At 38.5% G+C, this 21090-nt stretch overlaps 2 protein-coding genes across 4 annotated transcripts; both read left to right on the top strand.

Moving 5' to 3' along the window:
• The first annotated feature begins 816 nt into the window (after positions 1-816).
• Positions 817-4506, top strand: erh (ERH mRNA splicing and mitosis factor). The gene is made up of 4 exons (XM_074615761.1): positions 817-976; positions 2460-2547; positions 3534-3654; positions 3752-4506. Exons 1-4 carry the CDS (start codon positions 974-976, stop codon positions 3852-3854), a joined length of 315 nt encoding a protein of 104 aa, XP_074471862.1. The 5' UTR covers positions 817-973; the 3' UTR covers positions 3855-4506.
• A 2088-nt stretch (positions 4507-6594) lies between these two features.
• On the top strand, positions 6595-20672 carry smek1 (SMEK homolog 1, suppressor of mek1 (Dictyostelium)). 3 transcript variants are annotated; one of them, XM_074616626.1, is made up of 16 exons: positions 6597-6742; positions 7623-7855; positions 8730-8785; positions 8870-8968; positions 9099-9716; positions 10975-11052; positions 11153-11269; positions 13564-13680; positions 13792-13923; positions 14634-14736; positions 14860-15018; positions 15135-15304; positions 16264-16406; positions 17761-17951; positions 18716-18927; positions 19476-20672. In XM_074616626.1, exons 2-16 carry the CDS (start codon positions 7714-7716, stop codon positions 19599-19601), a joined length of 2463 nt encoding a protein of 820 aa, XP_074472727.1. In that variant the 5' UTR covers positions 6597-6742; positions 7623-7713; the 3' UTR covers positions 19602-20672. The 3 variants fall into 3 exon arrangements, with proteins under 3 accessions (XP_074472728.1, XP_074472727.1, XP_074472726.1); XM_074616627.1 differs by having other exon boundaries at positions 6595-7855; positions 16267-16406; XM_074616625.1 differs by having other exon boundaries at positions 6607-6742; positions 14634-15018.
• Positions 20673-21090: the final 418 nt, after the last annotated feature.

Below are 21090 nucleotides of genomic sequence, written 5' to 3' on the forward strand. Positions count from 1 at the left end.
AACTACAATGATGTGATCATGTAACACGCATTTCCTTAAGCACTTAAATACCGTTTGAGGTAATAGTACTTATTTTCTTTACATTTATACTTTTACTTACAAAATATATGATCAGTTTGTAAAATATGAGGCATTGAGATTACAACTATATAACAGCATCGACCAGCTACAATATTAAAAAGGAGGACGGTCTGCAAGACAGATAATAATGCACTATACTCATTTTTAACAGTCTCTTCTGCACTATATTCACTTTTTTTAATAGTCGTGTATCACAGCTGTTACCCTGCACTATATTCACTTTTAACAGTTTTCTTCATCTCCTTGTATTTTTATATCTGGTACATTTTTTTGTACTTTGCACTACTAACTTTTTTACTGCCTTTTTACTAACATGTTTTGCACTATGGAACCTTGATGCTGGAAACTTGAATTTCCCTCGGGATCAATAAAGTTACTATCTATCTATCTATCTATCTATCTATCTATCTATCTATCTATCTATCTATCTATTTATCTATCTATCTATCTATCTATCTATCTATCTATCCATCTATCTATCTATCTATCTATCTATCTATCTATCCATCTATCTATCTAAACACTACACATTGATGCCAAATAATAATAATAATCCAGTAATGAAATATGCAAGAATATATTTCTAATAATTAAGTAAATTATATAATTGCTATTCCCACCACAGACAAAATGTTTCTTACATACATAAGAAATAAAATTCTATATTTTCAAGGCCATTCTTTTATTTTGAAACAAAACATTTTATTTTGAAAACACCTCACAACCGCACAACCGGAAAAACACTTATTTCATTTCCTGTAAATACTTGTTCCTTCAATCAGCTAGTTAGCTTAGCTTCATCACACGGGAGACCGAGAAGACATAAATACACAGTTTTGTTTTCAGTTTTTTCATCTCCAACTAATCGTCGAGGTCTGCAGTCCGCACAAACATGGTAAGAGTGTTTTGTTTTATGTTTTAAAGGTTAAAAGCACGCAGTATTATCTATATTAGCTACTGTTAATCCATCAGAGCTAAGCTAACAAGCTACAGAGGCTAACGTCAACGTTACTACTCTGTCAAACATGTGTTTAGGCTTCTGTTGCAACAAACACGTAGTTTTATGTGGTTAAAGTAACTTACGTGGGATATTTTGTGAAAGATTAAGCTATTACGTTAAAGTTATAGTCAGGGATCTGTTGCTAAACAACCAGCCGTTTATCGTGACGTATAAATATATACCTGGCATTATTGTGTGTATTTAATATTATATATATATGGCATTATTGTGTGTATTTAATATTATATATATCTGGCATTATTGTTTGTATTTAATATTATATATATATATCTGGCATTATTGTGTGTATTTAATATTCTATATATATATATATATATATATATATATATATATATATATATATATATATATATATAGCATTATTGTGTGTATTTAATATTATATATATCTGGCATTATTGTGTGTATTTAATATTATATATATCTGGCATTATTGTTTGTATTTAATATTATATATATATCTGGCATTATTGTGTGTATTTAATATTATATATATATATCTGGCATTATTGTGTGTATTTAATATAATATATATATGGCATTATTGTGTATATTCAATATAATATATGGCATTATTGTGTGTATTTAATATTATATATATGGCATTATTGTGTGTATTTAATATATATATATATGGCATTATTGTGTATATTTAATATTATATATATCTGGCATTATTTTGTATTTATTTAAAATGTAATATATATATGGCATTATTGTGTGTATTTATTAAATACACACAATAATGCCAGATATACATAATATTAAAATTATGTATATCTGGCATTATTGTATGTATTTAATATTATATATATATCTGGCATTATTGTGTGTATTCAATATTCAATATATCTGGCATTATTGTGTGTATTTAATATAATATATATCTGGCATTATTGTGTGTATTTAATATATTATATATATCTGGCATTATTGTGTGTATTTAATATTATATATATGGGGCATTATTGTGTGTATTTAATATAATATATATGGGGCATTATTGTGTGTATTTAATATTATATATATCTGGCATTATTGTGTGTATTTAATATTATATATATCTGGCATTATTGTGTGCATTAATATTATATATATATATATATATATATATATCTGGCATTGTGTGTATTTAATATTCTATATATATATATATCTGGCATTGTGTGTATTTAATATTCTATATATATATATATCTGGCATTGTGTGTATTTAATATTCTATATATATATATATCTGGCATTGTGTGTATTTAATATTCTATATATATATATATCTGGCATTGTGTGTATTTAATATTCTATATATATATATCTGGCATTATTGTGTGTATTTAATATTATTAATCATCTTTTCAGTCGCACACAATTTTGCTTGTCCAGCCAACCAAGAGACCTGAGGGCCGCACATATGCTGACTATGAGTCAGTGAATGAATGTATGGAAGGTGAGTCTTCAGCTGGTTTAATATAGCTTTTTTTCACCATTAAATCCTTTGTTGTATTGAGTGTAGTCTAAAACCCATAATCTGTTAGCACCATTACAGTTTTATTTCAATGATATTCCTCAGTGAGGATGATAAATAATTTGGCTTTAAGCATAGTAATGGCTCCCTGTCATCGTTTGAGGGGGATAAGATCACTAAATATCTATTTAATTCTCAGATAAAACATATTTAAAACTAGTTACAGATTAGAATATGTGTAAGGTGACGTGAAAGTTTTTACATTTATTTTGTAATTTCTTGGCTATTGAATGTGTACTGTTCAGCAACATGTTGGGACACAGCATGCACAATAAACTGGAGTTGAAAGGTTATATTGATAAAATTTTTATGTAGATGAATCATTTAAAAAAAAAAAAAAAAAAATTACATCCATCGAGCTTTTAGTAAGTTGCCGAATAAAAGTTTGGCTTTTCCTCAAAACATTTTTACGACTGTGAGTTCATCATTTTTGATGGGTCCAAAATGAATGTTTTGTTTTTATCTGTGGAAGATATCTGACATTCGGTTCCCACTTCTAACAAGGCTCGTGAGCCTACAGTATAATGACCTTGTTATCACGTAGTATCTCTGTATCGTCAGTGATCAAGTTGCCAGTTAGTGTGGAAAAAACGAATAAATGGCGGTTTGACACTGATTTCTCAAGTTATCAATCGTACCTTTAAACTTATACTATTTTATTAATAATTTCATAATTGTATTCCTTTTATTAAACTTTTCTTGTTCCTCCTGTCTATCTCCCTTTTCAGCGCAATCTGTAGTGTTCTTATTTACTTTGGTGTCTCGAATTAACCATTTTACATTGTTGTGAAAGCTGTTATATACTCTAAATTAAGTTTATTGTTATCTGTACCATCTTAGCCATTTTCTTTTGATGCACACTTTTGGAAATAGTTTTCTATTCAGCATATCCTGCCCCTCTCTTCCAGGTGTTTGCAAAATGTACGAAGAGCATCTTAAGAGGATGAATCCAAACAGTCCCTCCATCACTTACGACATTAGTCAGTTGTTTGACTTTATTGACGACTTGGCAGATCTGAGCTGTCTTGTGTAAGTATGATTTTGGCTAATGGATTTGAATGAAAATCAACATTGCATTGATCACTTCCAGTAAAAATAATAATTAAATTTTTTACATTTTATACAGGTACAGAGCCGACACTCAAACATACCAACCATACAACAAAGACTGGATCAAGGAGAAGATATATGTCCTGCTGCGGCGTCAGGCTCAGCAGGCAGCAAAGTAAAGGCGTCATGGAGGAGTTGTCCTGTTACACACACTTGGAAGGAGTTTATGCTGCACTATTTCCACAGCGTCTTGAAGATCTGTGTATAAGGACAACATTGTCAGTTTGACAAGGGAAGGGTTTACATAATATACTGTACATGGGGAAGGGAAGGGGTTTGAAAACTGGGGGAAAAGTCAGAAATTCAGGGCTTTATATAGAAACGGAGTCGTGCTCTGCAGCATACGTTTGTTACACTAAGATCAGAGTGGGGCTAATGGCTGCAAGGACTAACTTATTGACGGAGAAGGATTTGTGCTTTGAGAAATGCTCCACGGGCTAGATTAGAACTTCTTTTTTTTTAAGTTTTAGATGTGTGCTTTCAGTTTCCCAAAAAGTTCTGTGACTTTTTTTTTTTTTTTACACCTTTACTGGACTGTTGGATTTGAACATGCTGTGGATTTTTAATACAGGGGACTCGTTTTTGAATGACATAAATGTCTGCAGACTGACTAACCCATTAACTGATCCCAGAAGATTTATTTTCCTCTCATCTTATTATTATTATTATTGTCACTATATCCTACCATTGTGAAATGCTGTTTTTGTAGATTTCAACTATCTCAATTTCTGTTATCTTTGATTTAAACAAAAATAAACTGTTGTTTTCTGACTGGTCTCCACTCTTGAATTATACTGTACCACAGTTTTTACAATGAGGAATACATTTTTCCTGTTTTATTTAGAGCCTCATCATAGAAATTGCTTTGTTTCTATGCATCAAAAGGTTGGACTACTGGTTAATGGAGAGTGACTGGATGATGAATTATATCCTCCTGAGACCCAGCCCATTGACATGTGTCCTCTAGTGGACATTTTGTCCACATGCATATCCTCTTACTCTTGGTAACCCCTGGTGTATTGTAAAGAGGACATCCTAGGCTTTCCAGTGATATGGCATGTGTTTTTTCTTTATTTATTTTTTTAATCAATTTGAATGTATTCTTGGTTTAATATCACTCTACAGCCATAATCTGTTAATTTTTTTAGTCTTTTCACACTGAAATAGTCCTGTAGTCCACTACAGTGGACAATAAAAATAAAGTTTAAAGGGACTATTTGTAACTTTCAGAATTGCTTGTTAACAGCGACACCTGTGGCCGTTAAGTCAACTAAAGTCAGCGTCGGGCTCACGCTTGCTCGCTCTAAATAGATATGAACGAGCATCGTTCAAAACAGTGAGGCGAAACACGTCTGAAGGTTTCTCCATGAATCAATGCTGATCCTAGTGTTGGCTTTTCCTGCTTCAGCCTCCGGGGCTGAAGTAGGAAAAGCGGGTCGTTGCCGGGGCTGAAGCAGGAAGAGAAACGTTATCGTCTCCTGACAGCGCCCGTAGGGAGACACCGGGCGACCGGTCAGAGACGATACCGTTTCTCGCTGCGGAGCCCCGTCACTTCACAAGACACGGGAAACCTCTGTTGGTCTGGAGGAGCTGCAGCAGTTATTTCTGCACAAACGTCCACTGTACATTCACTAGATATTCTCAGAGCTAAACTAACTCTTCTGCAGTGTGTAGTGTGCGCGCATGCACGTCTAGAGGTGGAGCGAGACAGCGAGAACGCACATGCGGTGTGTGAGTGACGGCAAGCAGGGAGGAGCAGAGACTCCGGCCACACGCGAGCGCGCATGAGTCCCGACCCGGTACATTTATACCTGTAAAAAGTTACAAACAGTCCCTTTAACAAGCCTAAGTTAAGATTTTCTTTTAACCCTAAATAGGAAGTGTGATGGAATAATTGATACACAAGTTATCTTTGGAAGGAAGAGGTCCGGAGCTGATGATGTCTTACAAAAGAAGGTTTATTGAAGCTTGATCAAGGAGAATTGACAGGTCTCCACAATAGATGCTCTCTGTGTGAAGGCCTCACAACTCTGTCCTTCCTCCCCGGTGCTCAGTGTCTTACCCCTTATCATGTTTTGACTTACTCCGTTCCTCTGGCATCTCTGACCCTGGTTGCCCTAGCGACTGGCTCTACGGTCTCCACTACAGGCACAGCTGTACAGATAACGGTGGCTCCTCTAGACAGGACTCCAACCCAATAATGTCAACAGAGGGACACTCTGACAAACACTCTGACCTTTCTACCAATAAGAGAGGAATTGATGGAAAATTCCATCACAGGAAGGAAATCACAAAAAAAGTAACTGGACGACACTTTTTTTTAAACTCGGTTATATGAAAGGATATGAATGAATGAATGAATGAAAGAATGAAAGACTTTATTTCGAACATATAATAAATAAAAACAGATACAAAATAATAACAAACAAAACAAGAGTTATAGTGTCCGAAAAGGAGTAGGTAGAAGAAAAACTTATATTACCATACCCCTTTCTCACTTCTCCTCTATTAACTCATATATCATAGAATGATAATATAATATAATACAAAAACTATCCCAGATTTATTTACATCCCAAGTTGAATATATGAACAGCATCCCAAGTTTATTTACAACCCACAAATACATCCGGAGTTAAAAAGTATATAACCAACCTTTAACACAACTCTTCTTCAACCATATACCTCCCAAAAATATCTTTCTTGTATAGCTTTTTAAATTAGATATGAAAAGTAAAAGAGCAGAATGATGTTGTGGATGTTGCTGGAGTCAAGTGAATTTCTGTTTTTGTTTTTTTAATGTTACTGTCTCTTTAAATGTGTGCGAGGCTGCCCCTGTTGTTGCTGGGCTGGAAGCCCCGTACTGTACTGACTGACTGAAGGGGACCCAACATGGCGGACTACTCACTGGGGGGCAGTTAGCAGTTAATCTGAGAAAGCAAAGCGAGACGTCGGAGGGAATGAATGAATGAGCGAATAGCGTTATAATGTAAAAGCGTAACCTCGAAGTAATTACACGACTACAGTTTGTTGGTTTGCATATACTGTTTTTGGGGGGATATAATGCATGAATAACCAGTAAAAGGAGGAGAGAGAAGAGTGTTTCTCTCCGCGGCCCAGAGCCAGAACATGGCGGAACACTAGCTAATGCTAAGCTAATGCTAACTAGCTATCTTGGACGTATTATTATCAGACACAATTAAGAAAGTCAATGTTAAAAACAGTTGTCTGGCGGGTCTGCTAGTGTTAAATAATGTTATCGGTTCACATTATTGCTTCAAAAGGAGTTGTTTATAATATTAAAAACATGGAGCAGTTAGCATCTAGCTAGCTAACTCGTTAGCTTGTGAAGCTAACAACTGGCTAACCGTTAGCGTACAAACTGTACTAATAAGCTATCAGCTTGTTTTTAGGGTGGTTAGAGCTTATTGTGAATACCCCTCTCTCTTTTAGCTGTATGTTAGGACTTCTTAATGTCTGCCAGCTCTTTGTTTTGTTTATTAACACGTTAGTTAGTTAGCAAACATCAATGCCCTCCGCACTGTACATTAAGACGAGCTTGCTACAATGGTCTGTGAGCTGATTTTGTGTGGCGAGATAAAGTTTTGAGGTATTAGAGGTCAGATATTGTAGTTGTTACTGCATAAAAAGATAGAGGGGGAATATTCCTGGATACTATACATTAAGACTATATAGTCGTTAACTTGCTATAATGGTCTGTAAGCTGATAAAGTTTTGAGGCAGCTCTGATTAGAGATCAGATATTGTATTTGTTACTGCATAAACAGATAGGGGGGATCTAACTGGATACTAGTCCAGGTTTGACCCCCTGACACTAGCATTGTAGAAGTGATTGGGTGTAAAATATTGAAGTTGTGGCGTTGCTAGGTGAAGCAGACACCCTGTAAAAAAAGACCAAGAAGGTCCCAGAAGAGGGGGGGGGGGGAAACCTGGTCACAACAAACTACCTTTTGCCAGGATGACGGACACTCGTCGACGAGTCAAAGTCTATACCCTCAATGAGGACAGACAGTGGGATGACCGTGGGACCGGGCACGTCTCCTCGGGCTATGTGGAGAGGTTGAAAGCCACGTCTCTTCTGGTGCGAGCAGAGAGTGATGGTAAGTGATGGCATATGCCAATTTACAGATCAGTTGCAGTGTATTATTAAAAATAAATTAATAATATACAGTGCAGGAAGAGGCAAAAAAAACACTGAGCTTATCTGAAGCCTCCACGTATAGACAAGATTAATATAAAGAAATAATATGACTACATAATAGTGATAACAAACAATTAGGACAAGATATATATAATAACAACAATACCAATAAATATATCAAAAAAGACAAGTGCGTGTGTGTGTGTATATATATGGTTAGTGTTTGTGAGGAGGATTGATTTAAATATCTATAAAGACTTCTGGGCAATTTTAACCAAACAACATTGTGACATAAAAACAGATACATGGACTTACTTACTTAGTCCTTGTTGCGCCTGGTGGCACATAGGGCAAGGACTAAGGAACTCATCTCTGTTGTTTGCTTTCTTCTCAATGCTGTTCCAGCTGTATCCTCTCGTCTTCTCGTCTATACAGATAGATAGATAGATACATGGACAACATGGGGAAAAGCAATTACAAGACAGCAATTAAATGACCCTTTTAAGTGACTTGAAATATTTGACAGATGAACACTTTATTGATAGATGTGTAAAGCTACTCCATAATTTGGTTCCCCTAAATCTTATCAAAAATTGACCTCTACTATTGAGGAATTTAGGAGGATGACGATCTAGAGATTGACAGGTTGAGTAAGAATGGACCTGAGAATTTGTTTTAGCCTCCATTATAGTAGCTCAATATGTAAACAATACCTTCCACACACTTATTTTAATCAGCTGGAACCATGCATGTAACCTTCAGTACCCTCATGTAATAATATCCTAACCTATCCTCCTCATGAGTGTTTTTCACTTTTGTTTGTAACCTGACAGGTTCCCTACTGCTGGAGTCCAAAATCAATCCAAACACAGCCTACCAGAAACAACAGGTCAGTGCATATAGCATGGTGATCAAAAAATATGGATTTCCTTCTCTGTGTACTGATTGTAAATTTGTTTTTCTTTTTGGAAAGGACACATTGATAGTATGGTCGGAGGCAGAAAATTATGATCTGGCACTCAGCTTCCAGGAGAAGGCTGGCTGCGATGAAATCTGGGAGAAAATATGCCAGGTATCTGCACTTATTTGTGTGTGTGGGTGTGTGTTTGTCTGCTCCATCTGTGTATGCGTTTGATATCAAGTGTGTTTGTGTGGTGATAGTTTCTGTATCTAGTCCCTCATATGTTTGTCTCATTGTTAAGGTGCAGGGAAAGGACCCGTCAGTGGACATCACCCAGGATGTGGTGGACGAGTCCGAGGAGGAGCGCTTTGACGACATGTCGTCGCCAGGTCTGGAGTTACCGCCGTGTGAACTGAACCGCTTGGAGGACCTGGCAGAGCTGGTGGCCTCCTCACTCCCGTCCCCACTGCGGCGCGAGAAACTGGCACTGGCCGTGGAGAACGAGGGCTACATTCGCAAGCTGCTGGAACTGTTCCGTGTGTGTGAGGATTTGGAGAACAGAGAGGGACTGCACCACCTGTATGAGATCATTAAAGGCATCTTCCTGCTCAATCGTACTGCACTCTTTGAGGTTATGTTCTCCGAGGAGTGCATCATGGACGTCATTGGTTGTCTGGAGTTTGACCCAGCACTCCCGCAGCCACGGCGGCATAGGGAGTTTCTAACTAAGACAGCCCGCTTTAAGGAGGTGATCCCCATCTCTGATCCTGAACTGCGTCAAAAAATACATCAGACGTATCGGGTGCAGTATATTCAGGACATGGTGCTGCCCACGCCCTCTGTTTTTGAGGAAAACATGCTGTCCACCCTGCACTCCTTCATCTTCTTCAACAAGGTGGAGATTGTGGGCATGCTACAGGTGAGATAGGCAGACATGTATTATAAGGTTTGCTATAAGGTTTATTTTCAAATAAGATTTGTGTGCACCACATTTTCAGTTTCAAAAGGTTCTCATTGCAAAAGCAAATGATACAAAAGTATATACTGTACGAGCTTTACAAATAGACAATCCTGCCATAACATCAAAAGGCGCACACACAAGAGAATACTTTTTAAAATGGTGTTTATGCCGTGAGGACTGGAAATTACAGTAATTGTAGGATTGTACAAAGGTTTTATTTTTGGCTGATTGGGCTTTACCCTGTCTGAGTTTGTCTGCTAGTCTTTTATGGTCATGTGACCTTTGTGTTTTTGTACTGTGTCAACTCAGCAGTGTTTATGTATGGCCGTATCCATAGAGATGGAGAAGTGTTGTGTAAATCAGTTATGCTGCGCTAGAGGAAAACTGAAACTGGCACGCTGTTGACTCTGGTACACCGTGCTATGTGAAGGTCTGAAGTCAAACACTACTGATATGGACCTTTACTTCCTCAATTACCATGAACAGACCTAGTGTTTTTATTTATTTAAACTAGCATTTGATATACTGGATTGCAGATACTATTGAATGGAACTGAGTTATCAGTATAAAAAATCTTATTTACACAACCCATCAAAAAAATCCACAAAAATGTTATGTAGTAGTTTTAAGACTATGTACAGTAGATTTTCTTTAATGTAAACAACAATAATTCTAAATGAGTGTCCGATTAAGTTAGTTGTTCCAAATGTTTTTAAGGTAGTTCCTCCACGGCTTATTTTGTACTTACAGTTATGACAAATTGCAAGCTTTATGTCTTCTTCACTCACGCTGAAGAACTTACGCACCGACATGTTGTGTGTGTGGTTGTGACGTTAATGTCTGTGCCGCTGTATGCCGATGTAAACGTATCATGCGACACGTGTGTAAATAAGACTGGCAAAAAATTGGAAATAAGAAACTAATCGGCTAGTCACCAGTCATGACCGATCAACTGAAAACCGGCAATTTTAATCGACTGCCGATTGATTGGTGCATCTCTATCTTTGATATTCGATGTAAATTTAATCTAAAGCGGTGTTTATAATGACAAATTATGTCACACTATAGCTTCATTACATACTACAGCTTGATTTAACAGAGTCCACATTGGCCCTAGATAAGTGTGAGAGTCAATGGTGCTTTTTCCATATCCTGATTTGTTAACCGTCTATGTGATACTCACCCCCTCTCATCTCCCCTTCCTTTTTGATGTCAGGACGATGAGAAGTTCCTGACAGACCTCTTTGCACAGCTAACAGACGAGGCTACAGATGACGACAAAAGACACGAACTGGTATGCCAGAAATGAATCGGAGATTATTCATCAAATACCGTTCTCATTTTTCTCCTTGTCCCTTGTTTCATAGAGCCGTGGTTTGTGTCTTCCTTTATAGGTGAACTTCCTAAAGGAATTCTGTGCATTCTCACAAACGTTACAACCTCAAAACAGAGACGCCTTCTTCAAGACATTGTCAAACATGGGCATTCTACCTGCACTGGAGGTCATACTGGTGAGTGCAGCAACTTTTACATATATCTGAATTAAGTTCATTTGGCAAGTTGTTTTTGCCACTGACAGGCTGAGGTTGTTATTAAAAGTGTCTCACAACATTATGGAAAGGACCCTACAGAGAAATAAAACATTTTTCTTACCTTTTGCTTGATCCGGTCTGTTTGTTATTGTGTCCAAGTCCCGCTCAAGGAGAAGTCCCGTTGTGAAATCTGAATATCTGTATACTCTGGCTCCAATAAATACGGGTGGCCATCCATTTGAAAATCCACGTTGTTGAAATCATCTAAATCTTTGCCGGGCTGGCACTTGCGTTTCCACCACGGATGTATTCCACTATTCCACCGTTGTCTTCCGGCAACACGTCACCTCGCCAGATTTCAGAACGGGACTTCTCCTTGAGTGAGACTCTTTTCATAATGTGAGACACTTCTAATAACAATCAGAGCCTGTCATGGCAAAAACAAGCACTTTTAGTGGACGTAAATGACGCTGCCAGCTTGACCCATTAGCACCATATTACAGCCTGTGAGCAGCTGCAGTCTACAGCGCTCTCCCTCAACACTGGACCAATTTCAGAAATTGTTGTCCCTATTAGTTTGTTAGATATAAAAACATGGGAAAATAGGGTTGAGAAATATCGAAGTTACCATTTAGGTGACATTCTCCTAGAAGAAATATATGAAGCCTAAAACAGAAACGGGTCAGTATCGTCAGTGGAGATGATATTAGCGTGTTGGCAGTATGTTGTAACAACGGTGCATCTGTTCCATTCAATGCTGTTTTGGTTACCAGGGATTGTGCACAAGAACATTGTTATGACTTTATCTGTGGTATTAGATTACATTGTGTTGTGACTGAGGAGCCAGTTTTATGATTTGTATTTTTTGTGTGCAGCTCTTTTTCAAAGTAAATGACATTAGTCTCTAGTTTTATGGGTATTTAAGTACTTCTCATTATGACCATGACACAGCATTTCTTTCTTGAGCGAGCAAATGAACTTGTACCGCAGTAAAACAAACCAAATATTAGTTTTGTCTGTATACTGTTAAACCTTGAGGTTCGCCATAAATTGAACATATTGTACATAGTTGAGCACACACAAAAATAAAAAATAATCATCAGGGTGGCTGCGGCAGGTTGTCATGGTATTATTTGGTCCGAAGACAAGTGTAGAAAGGAGCATCTACTGGTTTTGAGTTGTAATTACAGCTGAATTCTTCTCCCAAGTCTTGTAAAACACTTATTGAACGGCTGCGTTTAATCATACCTGTCAGAAGAGTATGCACAATGAGATCCTGTTTCTAATGTGTACATTCAGAGGTGGCAACGCCACATTCCAGATCAGTTGTGTGTAGATGTAAATCCGACCATAATGTTGATATTGCAAACTTCCCTAGCTCTACAGATGCAAAAACATAGTAGATGAGCTGCAATGTGTGCATGTGGTGGTGGGGAGGGGAATTCACAACCTGAAAAAAGGGGATGCTCTTGTACCACTTTTCATTCAAGGATGATTTACTAATTGGTGAAGCGATCTGAGGTCTGACTTGATTTACAGCTGATTCAGTTTTGACTCAAAGAACTGAGTTTGGGACCTCTCAAAAAAAAAACAATATATTAAAACACTCATATACTGCAAGTCCCTCGCTACTGTCACAATGTGCATCTTTTCTCAGAAACAGAGACAAGACATTTTCAATCCCAGTTTTTTTTTGTTGGTTGGAGCAGTTTCTTTGCTTTTACTACAACACCAGGAAATGCAGAAGAATGAACAAGAATGGATCTGATACAAGAGGACAGATTAGACCATCAAATACACTTTATAAAATTAACTGGCAGGTTTTCCTGCTTCTAACCACCATTTGTGCATGCAATTGGTTATGTTCTTGATCACCAACACATGCTTATATGAGTTGAGATATGTGTAGTTGATACATGTAAGACATGAACACCTTTACACATACAGACATTTATAAGAGTAAAGGCCTTTGCACACCAAGTCCGTTTTTTATCGGATGATGGATTAAAAAAACGCATACAAAAGAAATCATATTTGGTGTGCAAAGACCTTAATGCTCGCTTCCTCCCTCCTGCCTGTCCACACACAGCCTTTAGATATAAAATAAGATGAAAGGAAACAATAATCAGTGTAGTTGAAATGAAATGCAGTTGGGTCCTTAAATGATTATCACTTTTGTTTCCATTTTGTTCATTGGATAGTATAAGACTTTATTGATCCCTGAGGGGAAATTTACAATCCACTGACAACTATAATTCATGTTCCTGAAACAGGGAATGGATGACGTTCAGGTGCGTGGGGCAGCCACAGATATTTTCTCTTATCTGGTGGAGTACAACCCCTCCATGGTACGAGAGTTCGTCATGCAGGAGTCTCAGCAGAATGATGACGTGAGTATATGAACAGAGTCAGCCAGAAATATCAGAGAATGATATTACTCATTCCACCACACAGGTGGATATACACCTCGTGTTGCTAATGATTATTTATTGACCTTGCAGGACATCCTCCTGATCAACCTGATCATAGAACACATGATCTGTGATACAGACCCAGAGCTAGGTGGAGCGGTGCAGCTGATGGGTCTGCTACGGACTCTGGTGGACCCTGAGAACATGCTGGCTACTGCAAATGTGAGTTTGCATGCTTCTCCTAAACATGTCAGTTTATACTGACTATGATTTCACAGTAGACCCGAGTACTTCATACATACATGCAGCTTGTCCAGAAGCACCTTTGAACGTTGGATTTAAAAAAAAATTTGTGAAGTGGAGGTGCCGTTTGTCATTATGACATGTTATAGCAAAAAGAAAGTAGCCTACATCAGCAACTTGTGTCTACGGCGCCACAGCGCTAAATCTAGCTTGTATTGCGTTAGTAATAAGTAATAATTAACATAATATTATGTTTGTTTATAAACAGACTTATGGTGCCACTAGTGTCTGACAGGCTGTGCAAAATTGACTGCTGAGCCGAGGCAGGCAGCATGAAGGAGATCAAATTCTAGTAGAGGTCGGAGAGGGGAGTAGGCGCTCGGTGCATGTTGTTTGTTTACTAGAAATTTCATGTAGTTTTTGGGGTGACGAGATGAGGCGGGTTTCCGTCGGCCAGTGTATTGCAAGCCCGTTGGCCTGCAACGTTACACTAGTGAGAAAAAAATATATATATCCATACCGGATAGCTGGACTTTCCTGTAGCTAAAAAAAGTTGGTGGCAGGTTGGGCCAGAGCTTTGCACATTCACCGTTTTTTATGTGTAGTGTACTGTAAAAAAATTTAATTATTTTAGATATCAAAGTCGTGTTACTTGGTAAAAAATGTGTTCTTTCTCTTTTCTTTTCCAGAAAACAGAAAAGACAGAGTTCCTGAGCTTCTTCTATAAGCACTGTATGCACGTCCTCTCAGCTCCACTACTGGCCAACACCACAGAGGACAAACCTAGCAAAGGTATTGATTACTTGCGAGGTGTGTGTGTGTGTGTGCACACGTGTGTCGGTTTTGTAAATAAAACTGAGATTAATGTACAAGAAATTTATGTTCCTGACTACCTTCATGGTTGTTTTTTTTTAGATGATTTTCAAACATCACAGTTGCTGGCGTTGATTCTGGAGCTGCTGACATTCTGCGTTGAGCACCACACCTATCACATAAAGAACTACATCATCAACAAGGACATTCTCAGGAGGGTACTGGTGCTCACTGCCTCTCAGCACGCCTTCCTGGCACTATGTGAGTCGCATATAATAACTTTAATTCTAAGTACCTGTCAACTCGGGACAAAATTGGGCAATATTAATCTTTTTAAAGCTAATTTTGAGTATTCATCTTTATCTTTCGGTGCTCAGGTGCGCTACGCTTCATGCGGCGGATCATTGGTCTGAAGGATGAATTCTACAATCGCTACATCATGAGAAACTTTCTCTTCGAGCCGGTCATCAAGGCCTTCCTCAACAACGGCTCACGCTACAATCTCATGAACTCGGCCATCATTGAGATGTTTGAGTATGTCCGTGTGGTGAGTATTTTCCTGAATTTTCCACAAAATATTAATTTTGTCCAAATTTTGTAACAGTTAACATGGATATCTTCCTTTCATACACCTCAAAAGTTAACATTTTATATTTGATCATATTTAAACTGCTTATAGTTGAGAGTTGGTCTGAAAGGTGTTTTTTTTATGCATCAAATCAAATCTTTAAAAAGGCCGTCAAACCACATCTCCAAAAGTGAAAACTTGTGGTACATTAGGGATGTCAGTTTTGGTTAATTTTGCTTCGATATCGTGAGACCCATTAACCGGTAAGTAACCGGTTAATTTAGCAAGAAAAAAACGCGAAATGACGTGAAATACAAGAGGTGCTTTCCTTGTAGTCCGATGCTCCATTGACTCAATGAGCTTTGGTGCCGCATTTCGAAGCACTATCCATTTAGAGGTGCTGAAATTTGAATGTTTTGAGTTATAAATGTCTTGCTTTTTATTTTATTTTCTGATGGCTTTGCTGAAATTTATTGCCACATTTTCGGTGGACTCAATAACTGCCGATCAGATGACGCATTGATTCTGAATTGAAACGTTTTCAGTACTCATTTATCTGCTTTCTCGCCTGCTCTTTACTTATCTCTGAGAGCGACACAGCTGGACACACACGCTCTGGCGCCGGGCCTTTCGGCGCCCATGTTAAGTTAACCTATAGACCGACATGCGTAATCAGACAAAAACATTCTCTGTGGTTAACCGATGGCCTCTCTATGGTACATACTACATTTTACGGATTCATTTTAACTTGTTTGGTGTGTTCTCCCCCCTCTTTCTCTCCCATGCTCATTTTCTCCACTCCACTCTTCATTCCTCTTCTGCTCTGCCTCTGTCCTAAACTCTAAACTACCCGTTTTACCTTTCCATACTTTCCCCCTCATTTTGCCCTTCTACCGTGTCTCTACACTCCCCCTCCTCTCTCCTCCCATTGCTCCTAGGAGGACGTGAAGTCTCTCACAGCTCATATAGTAGAGAACTACTGGAAAGCTCTGGAGGATGTTGACTACGTCCAAACGTTCAAGGGCCTAAAGCTGCGGTATGAACAGCAGCGAGAGAGGCAAGACAACCCCAAACTGGATAGGTGAGAAAACCAAGGCTGCACTTCTACTACTACTACTACTACTGCTACTACTACAACTATTACACCATCACTGTTGATGTAGCCTAATGAGTGTGAGTCATTTGTGAGTGTGTCTCACAATAAATGGAAAGGTCAATGTCAGTGTGATCAGATAACTCACATTGATTCACTGTTAAAATGACCAATATATTGTTTCTTGTGTGCATTTTAATTGTATAGAGTACAGTGTCTTCTGTCACTATTTTGTTTTAGAGAGTGCCCATTTTGTTTAATTATCTTATGAAATGTTGCCTGTACACTTGTTGTGCCAAAGGTTCCTCAGCTAAACACAACGAGTGCTGTGACTGAGATTGTGCAATATATCACTTACTCATCTATGACCGAAGTACACACAGTCACTCATTATGCAACTTGAACTTAGCAACACTTGCCAACACCAACAGGTGTTTCCTTTTTAACTTTACTTTGCTCCTGTGACTTTTTTTGTTAATCAACCATTACACACTGTAATCACTCAGGAATAGTTCATGCTTATTGTGTTGCAACTTTTCATATCGATAAGAGGGCTTTTTGTAAAAGATCACTTAAACATATATGCTTGTGATTTACAAGTACTGTATATACAATTATAATTGCAATATCAACATCTGCATTGTCCTACCTCTGTTCTGTCCCGATAAATAGGACCATAGTGTGAGCAGACTGAATCAATGGTTTGTTCATACATGTGTGTAGATTACATACTGTACACGTGGACTCTTTATGACTTCACCTGTAAATTATGTAATACGAGAATGAGAATATCATACACAGGCCAAGGACAAAATTAGCATTTCATTATATTAAAGACCATATTTTTGGAAAAAATTGTGCCCTGTATTCAAAGTATTTAGTTTTTGTTTTTTTGTCGATTAGTCATTTTTAATGCTTTTTTTCATGCTGAATGATTTATTTCCAAGAAACTTATGAGCACATCTGTGGTAATCAAGATTTAAAGTGGTGCTTTTGCATGTTTTTTTGTGGAGAAACTCAATTTTACAGATCTGTCAATTAAATTAACTAAACGATTAGTCGAGTGATAGTCGACTAAGAATTTCTTTAGTCGAGGACTAAAGGACTAAAAAAAACGAATTTGTCATATTTGCCTCCTAAGAATATGCTAACATTAATAAAGTGGTATGGGTTGAGAGTTCTCACTCACATTAAGTGCAGAATGCTTGATAAGGGGATCATTGGTTTAAGAAACACAAGTTTTATATATATATATATATATATATATATATATATATATATATATATATATATATATATATGTGTATTTTAGTTTTTGACCTCTAACCTTTATCCTCTCCAGCATGCGCTCCATCCTGAGGAACCACCGCTTCCGTCGTGATGCACGGACACTGGAGGATGAAGAGGAGATGTGGTTTAACACGGATGAGGATGACCTCGAGGATGGTGAGGCAGTGGTTCCTCCCTCAGACAAGATGAAGCCTGAGGAAGACCTCATGGAACCTATAAGCAAGTTCATGGAGAGAAAGAAATGTATGTATGGAAACGCAGTGTTCTCAACCTTAATAGATACTTTGGGGTCAAACTGTGTGGCTGGGGAGAATCACATGTTGTAGTTACTTATTACAGGACAGAGTATTTGTCATAATGATGGTGGTTAATGGCAGATAAATCGTGTATCTGGTATGCGAGGTGTCTAAACTGCAATTTAAAAGGTGCAACCATGTAGCTGCACTTTTATGATGGTTATATCAGTCTGAGAAAGATCATTGACAAGTTAGGAGCCTGTAGAGAAGGACTGAGGAACACTATCAGTAAAACGTTCACATAGCCCCAAATAGTCATCTGCAATTAGTCAAAAGGCTGTTTTGATAGCTTTGATGGCTTTAGGTGCAGTCATGATAAATGTTAAGTGCATATGGTATTCATATTTTTCTGTACAGTACATCTACATCCCCCATTTACCTGAAAGGTGCATGCATAAGTCCAGGTACTGCATTTTTGAGTATCAGAAAACTGTAGTTGCAGGTATTGGCTTGATTCCACATTGTAACTGAACACACTCAGTCACTCAGAAACAATTGGGATTACAGTTAGGTCTGTTCAAAATAGTTGTTAGTAGAGTTAGGAATTTTTTCTGGATGGTCACGAGTTGTTGGATTAAACACAAACAATTAACGGCAATTGTGTGGTTGTGTTGGCTACAGAAGACAAGTTCACCCATGAAATGTTAAAAAAAAAACTTTTAAATGGGGAGAATGACCATTTGTTGTCCACCTCTCCCTCTCCACCCCCAGTGAAAGACCCCGACGATAAAGAAGTACTGGGGAAGTCGAGCTTATCGGGCAGGCAGAACCCCAGCTTCAAGCTCTCCTTCTCTGGCTCCACTAAAACCAGCCTGTCCAGTCCTCCTTCATCTGCCTCATTGAACCCAGGTTCTCCGGGATCACCGGGTTCTCCAGGCTCAGGGGCACGGAGCTCACCCTCCACCACAACTGTAACCACAAAGGTACATGTCAGCATGTTATTAGTAAAGGTGTGGGTCTTAAACTTCGGTCGTTTTCAGTGAAGACAGTCCACTTATCTTCCTATTGAGAGATGTCTGCACAATGTCTGTTCTGTATCAAACACTACTGAACTGAAAGGAAGGAAGGAAGGAAGACTGGTGAAATCTGAGCTTTAACTATGAATCTTCACACTTAGACTGTCAGTTTTCACACAACTCCCACCATCCCTGTTGTGTTTTACAAAGAATGGTCATCGCCACCAGTGTGCAATTGGACTGTACAAATGTACTTGTTGGCTTTATTTAGACAGGAGGGAAATGGAGGGCGGGAGACTTTGTGTTCTGTGCTGGCACCTCTTGCGCACGCCAGGCGTACATAGTGCTGCGCCGGATCACGTGTAGCATGTAATTTCTTTTTGATTTGGACCCTCTTTTTTCAAATCCTTTGTCAGGCAGGAAAAAAGGAAATTTTCATGTCATCTTGACTTTAAGTGTCTGAGTAATTGGTCTGGATGACTAGATTTCTGATGTGCATCATTTGTTTTCTTCAGGGAGGTTTAGTTGGACTGGTGGACTATCCTGACGACGACGACGATGAGGAGGAAGAAGAAGAGGAGGAAGGGGAGAGTAAAGAGGACCCTCTGCCACCTTCGAAGAAGTCCAAGCTGAGTTCCTAAAGAAGCTCCACTGTCCCAGCTTGTGCTCTGCTCGGGACAGTTTCAGCGCCTAGACTTTACACAGGAATGATCAAACTTGTAAACAAATTGAATGAATGCGAGCCACCCCTCGCCGTCAGCGGGTGGCCAAACGAGGAGCAGACTGTGAACGGATACGAAGCCTCCTCAGACTAGCCCACTTCATACAAGTGCCAATCAGGAAACCAGGAGTGAGAAAGCGTCTGTAACGTGGAGCAGACGCGTGAAAGTTGGGGGAGAAAAAGATCACACTCGGTAGATCGTCAGCAGACTCAAGACAGCATGAGACGGGTTGGTTATTTAGCAACTGGAGGAAAAGACCACATACAAAAACACATGTACACGCAGCAGACTGAAATCCCAGAGAGCTCGCAGGCTCGGACCATAACCCACTGCCCCCCCGCCCCCCACTCAGGGAAGGACATCACAGCGGCCCAAATGGGTCGGCCAATTCAGACCCAGAACCACCACTCGCACCCCCATCCTTCTCCTCACCTTCCTCCTTGTTTCTTTCTACTTCTTTTTCTCCTCTGCTCTCTCCCTTTCTCTGTCTGTTGCTTTTTGTCCCTTTTTTCTTTTTAAGTTAGTATATAGGACCAGACGGGAGGCAGCATGTGGCAAAGAGCTGTCCTTGTTGTCGTTTGATGATGTCATCAGTGTCGTCGTTCCTCAGCGGACGTTCTTTCTCTGAAGAGAAAAAAAAGCCAGCAGTTAATTCATTGTTTTCGTTTCGTTCTCTATTCGTCTCTCGATCTTTCTCCTGTTTTTTGTAAATGACGACAAAAAAGACCTGCCTTTAAATGTTCAGGACGTTTTCAGTCACACTTGAACAGGTTTTTAAAGACCTCAGTAGGTGAGCTAGTTTTACCCTTTTTGCCCTTTGAAACTGCAGATTTTTTGGAGAATTTGTAATCCCGTCTTGATTAAAGATTGAGTGGAATTCTAGATGTGATGAATTTTGTCATATCTTTTCTTTTCTTTTTTTTCCTTTTACATGAGTGTACACTTAGTTGTTCAGAATATTTGGGACCATTAAAATGATCTTTGCTGTAAGATGTCCTAATAACTCAAGTGTTTCCTTGCTGCATCGTGCTGTTATTGATCAGTCTGGGTTGCCTTGGCAACACAAGAAATTGACCTAATAATTGTAGCACGGAAGGTGCTGTTGGGTTCAACATGGTTCCACAAACTTTTATCAGACCACTCAACTCCACACTGTGAAGATTAAAGACCTAAAACCCCATCCTGAAACTGTACAAATGTGAAATTTCAGTGTTCATTTGAATAATTTGAAACAGTTATTCCCTTAAACAAATTGATGTTGTGAAACCATGTAGACGACAAAATATATGGTAACATTTTCTTGCCCTTGGCCAAAAACCTGATTTGACTCGACGTTCAGTATTTATTTCACACCTTAATTCTTCATTTTATGGGCGGACTTCAGTTGCTGATGTCTTTATTATCCACC

The sequence above is a fragment of the Sebastes fasciatus genome, chromosome 18 (assembly GCF_043250625.1).
Source record: "Sebastes fasciatus isolate fSebFas1 chromosome 18, fSebFas1.pri, whole genome shotgun sequence".
Lineage (NCBI taxonomy): Eukaryota > Metazoa > Chordata > Actinopteri > Perciformes > Sebastidae > Sebastes > Sebastes fasciatus.

What these genes read in the sequence shown, in the direction of transcription:
- erh (XM_074615761.1), top strand. An exon ending in AGTGAATGAATGTATGGAAG is followed by an intron (nt 2,548 to 3,533) that starts GTGAGTCTTCAG and finishes CCTCTCTTCCAG; the next exon opens with GTGTTTGCAAAATGTACGAA. An exon ending in GCAGATCTGAGCTGTCTTGT is followed by an intron (nt 3,655 to 3,751) that starts GTAAGTATGATT and finishes CATTTTATACAG; the next exon opens with GTACAGAGCCGACACTCAAA.
- smek1 (XM_074616625.1), top strand. Translation starts at nt 7,714, where the DNA reads ATGACGGACACTCGTCGACGAGTCAAAGTCTATACCCTCAATGAGGAC. An exon ending in TCTGGGAGAAAATATGCCAG is followed by an intron (nt 8,969 to 9,098) that starts GTATCTGCACTT and finishes CTCATTGTTAAG; the next exon opens with GTGCAGGGAAAGGACCCGTC. An exon ending in AGTCTCAGCAGAATGATGAC is followed by an intron (nt 13,681 to 13,791) that starts GTGAGTATATGA and finishes TTGACCTTGCAG; the next exon opens with GACATCCTCCTGATCAACCT.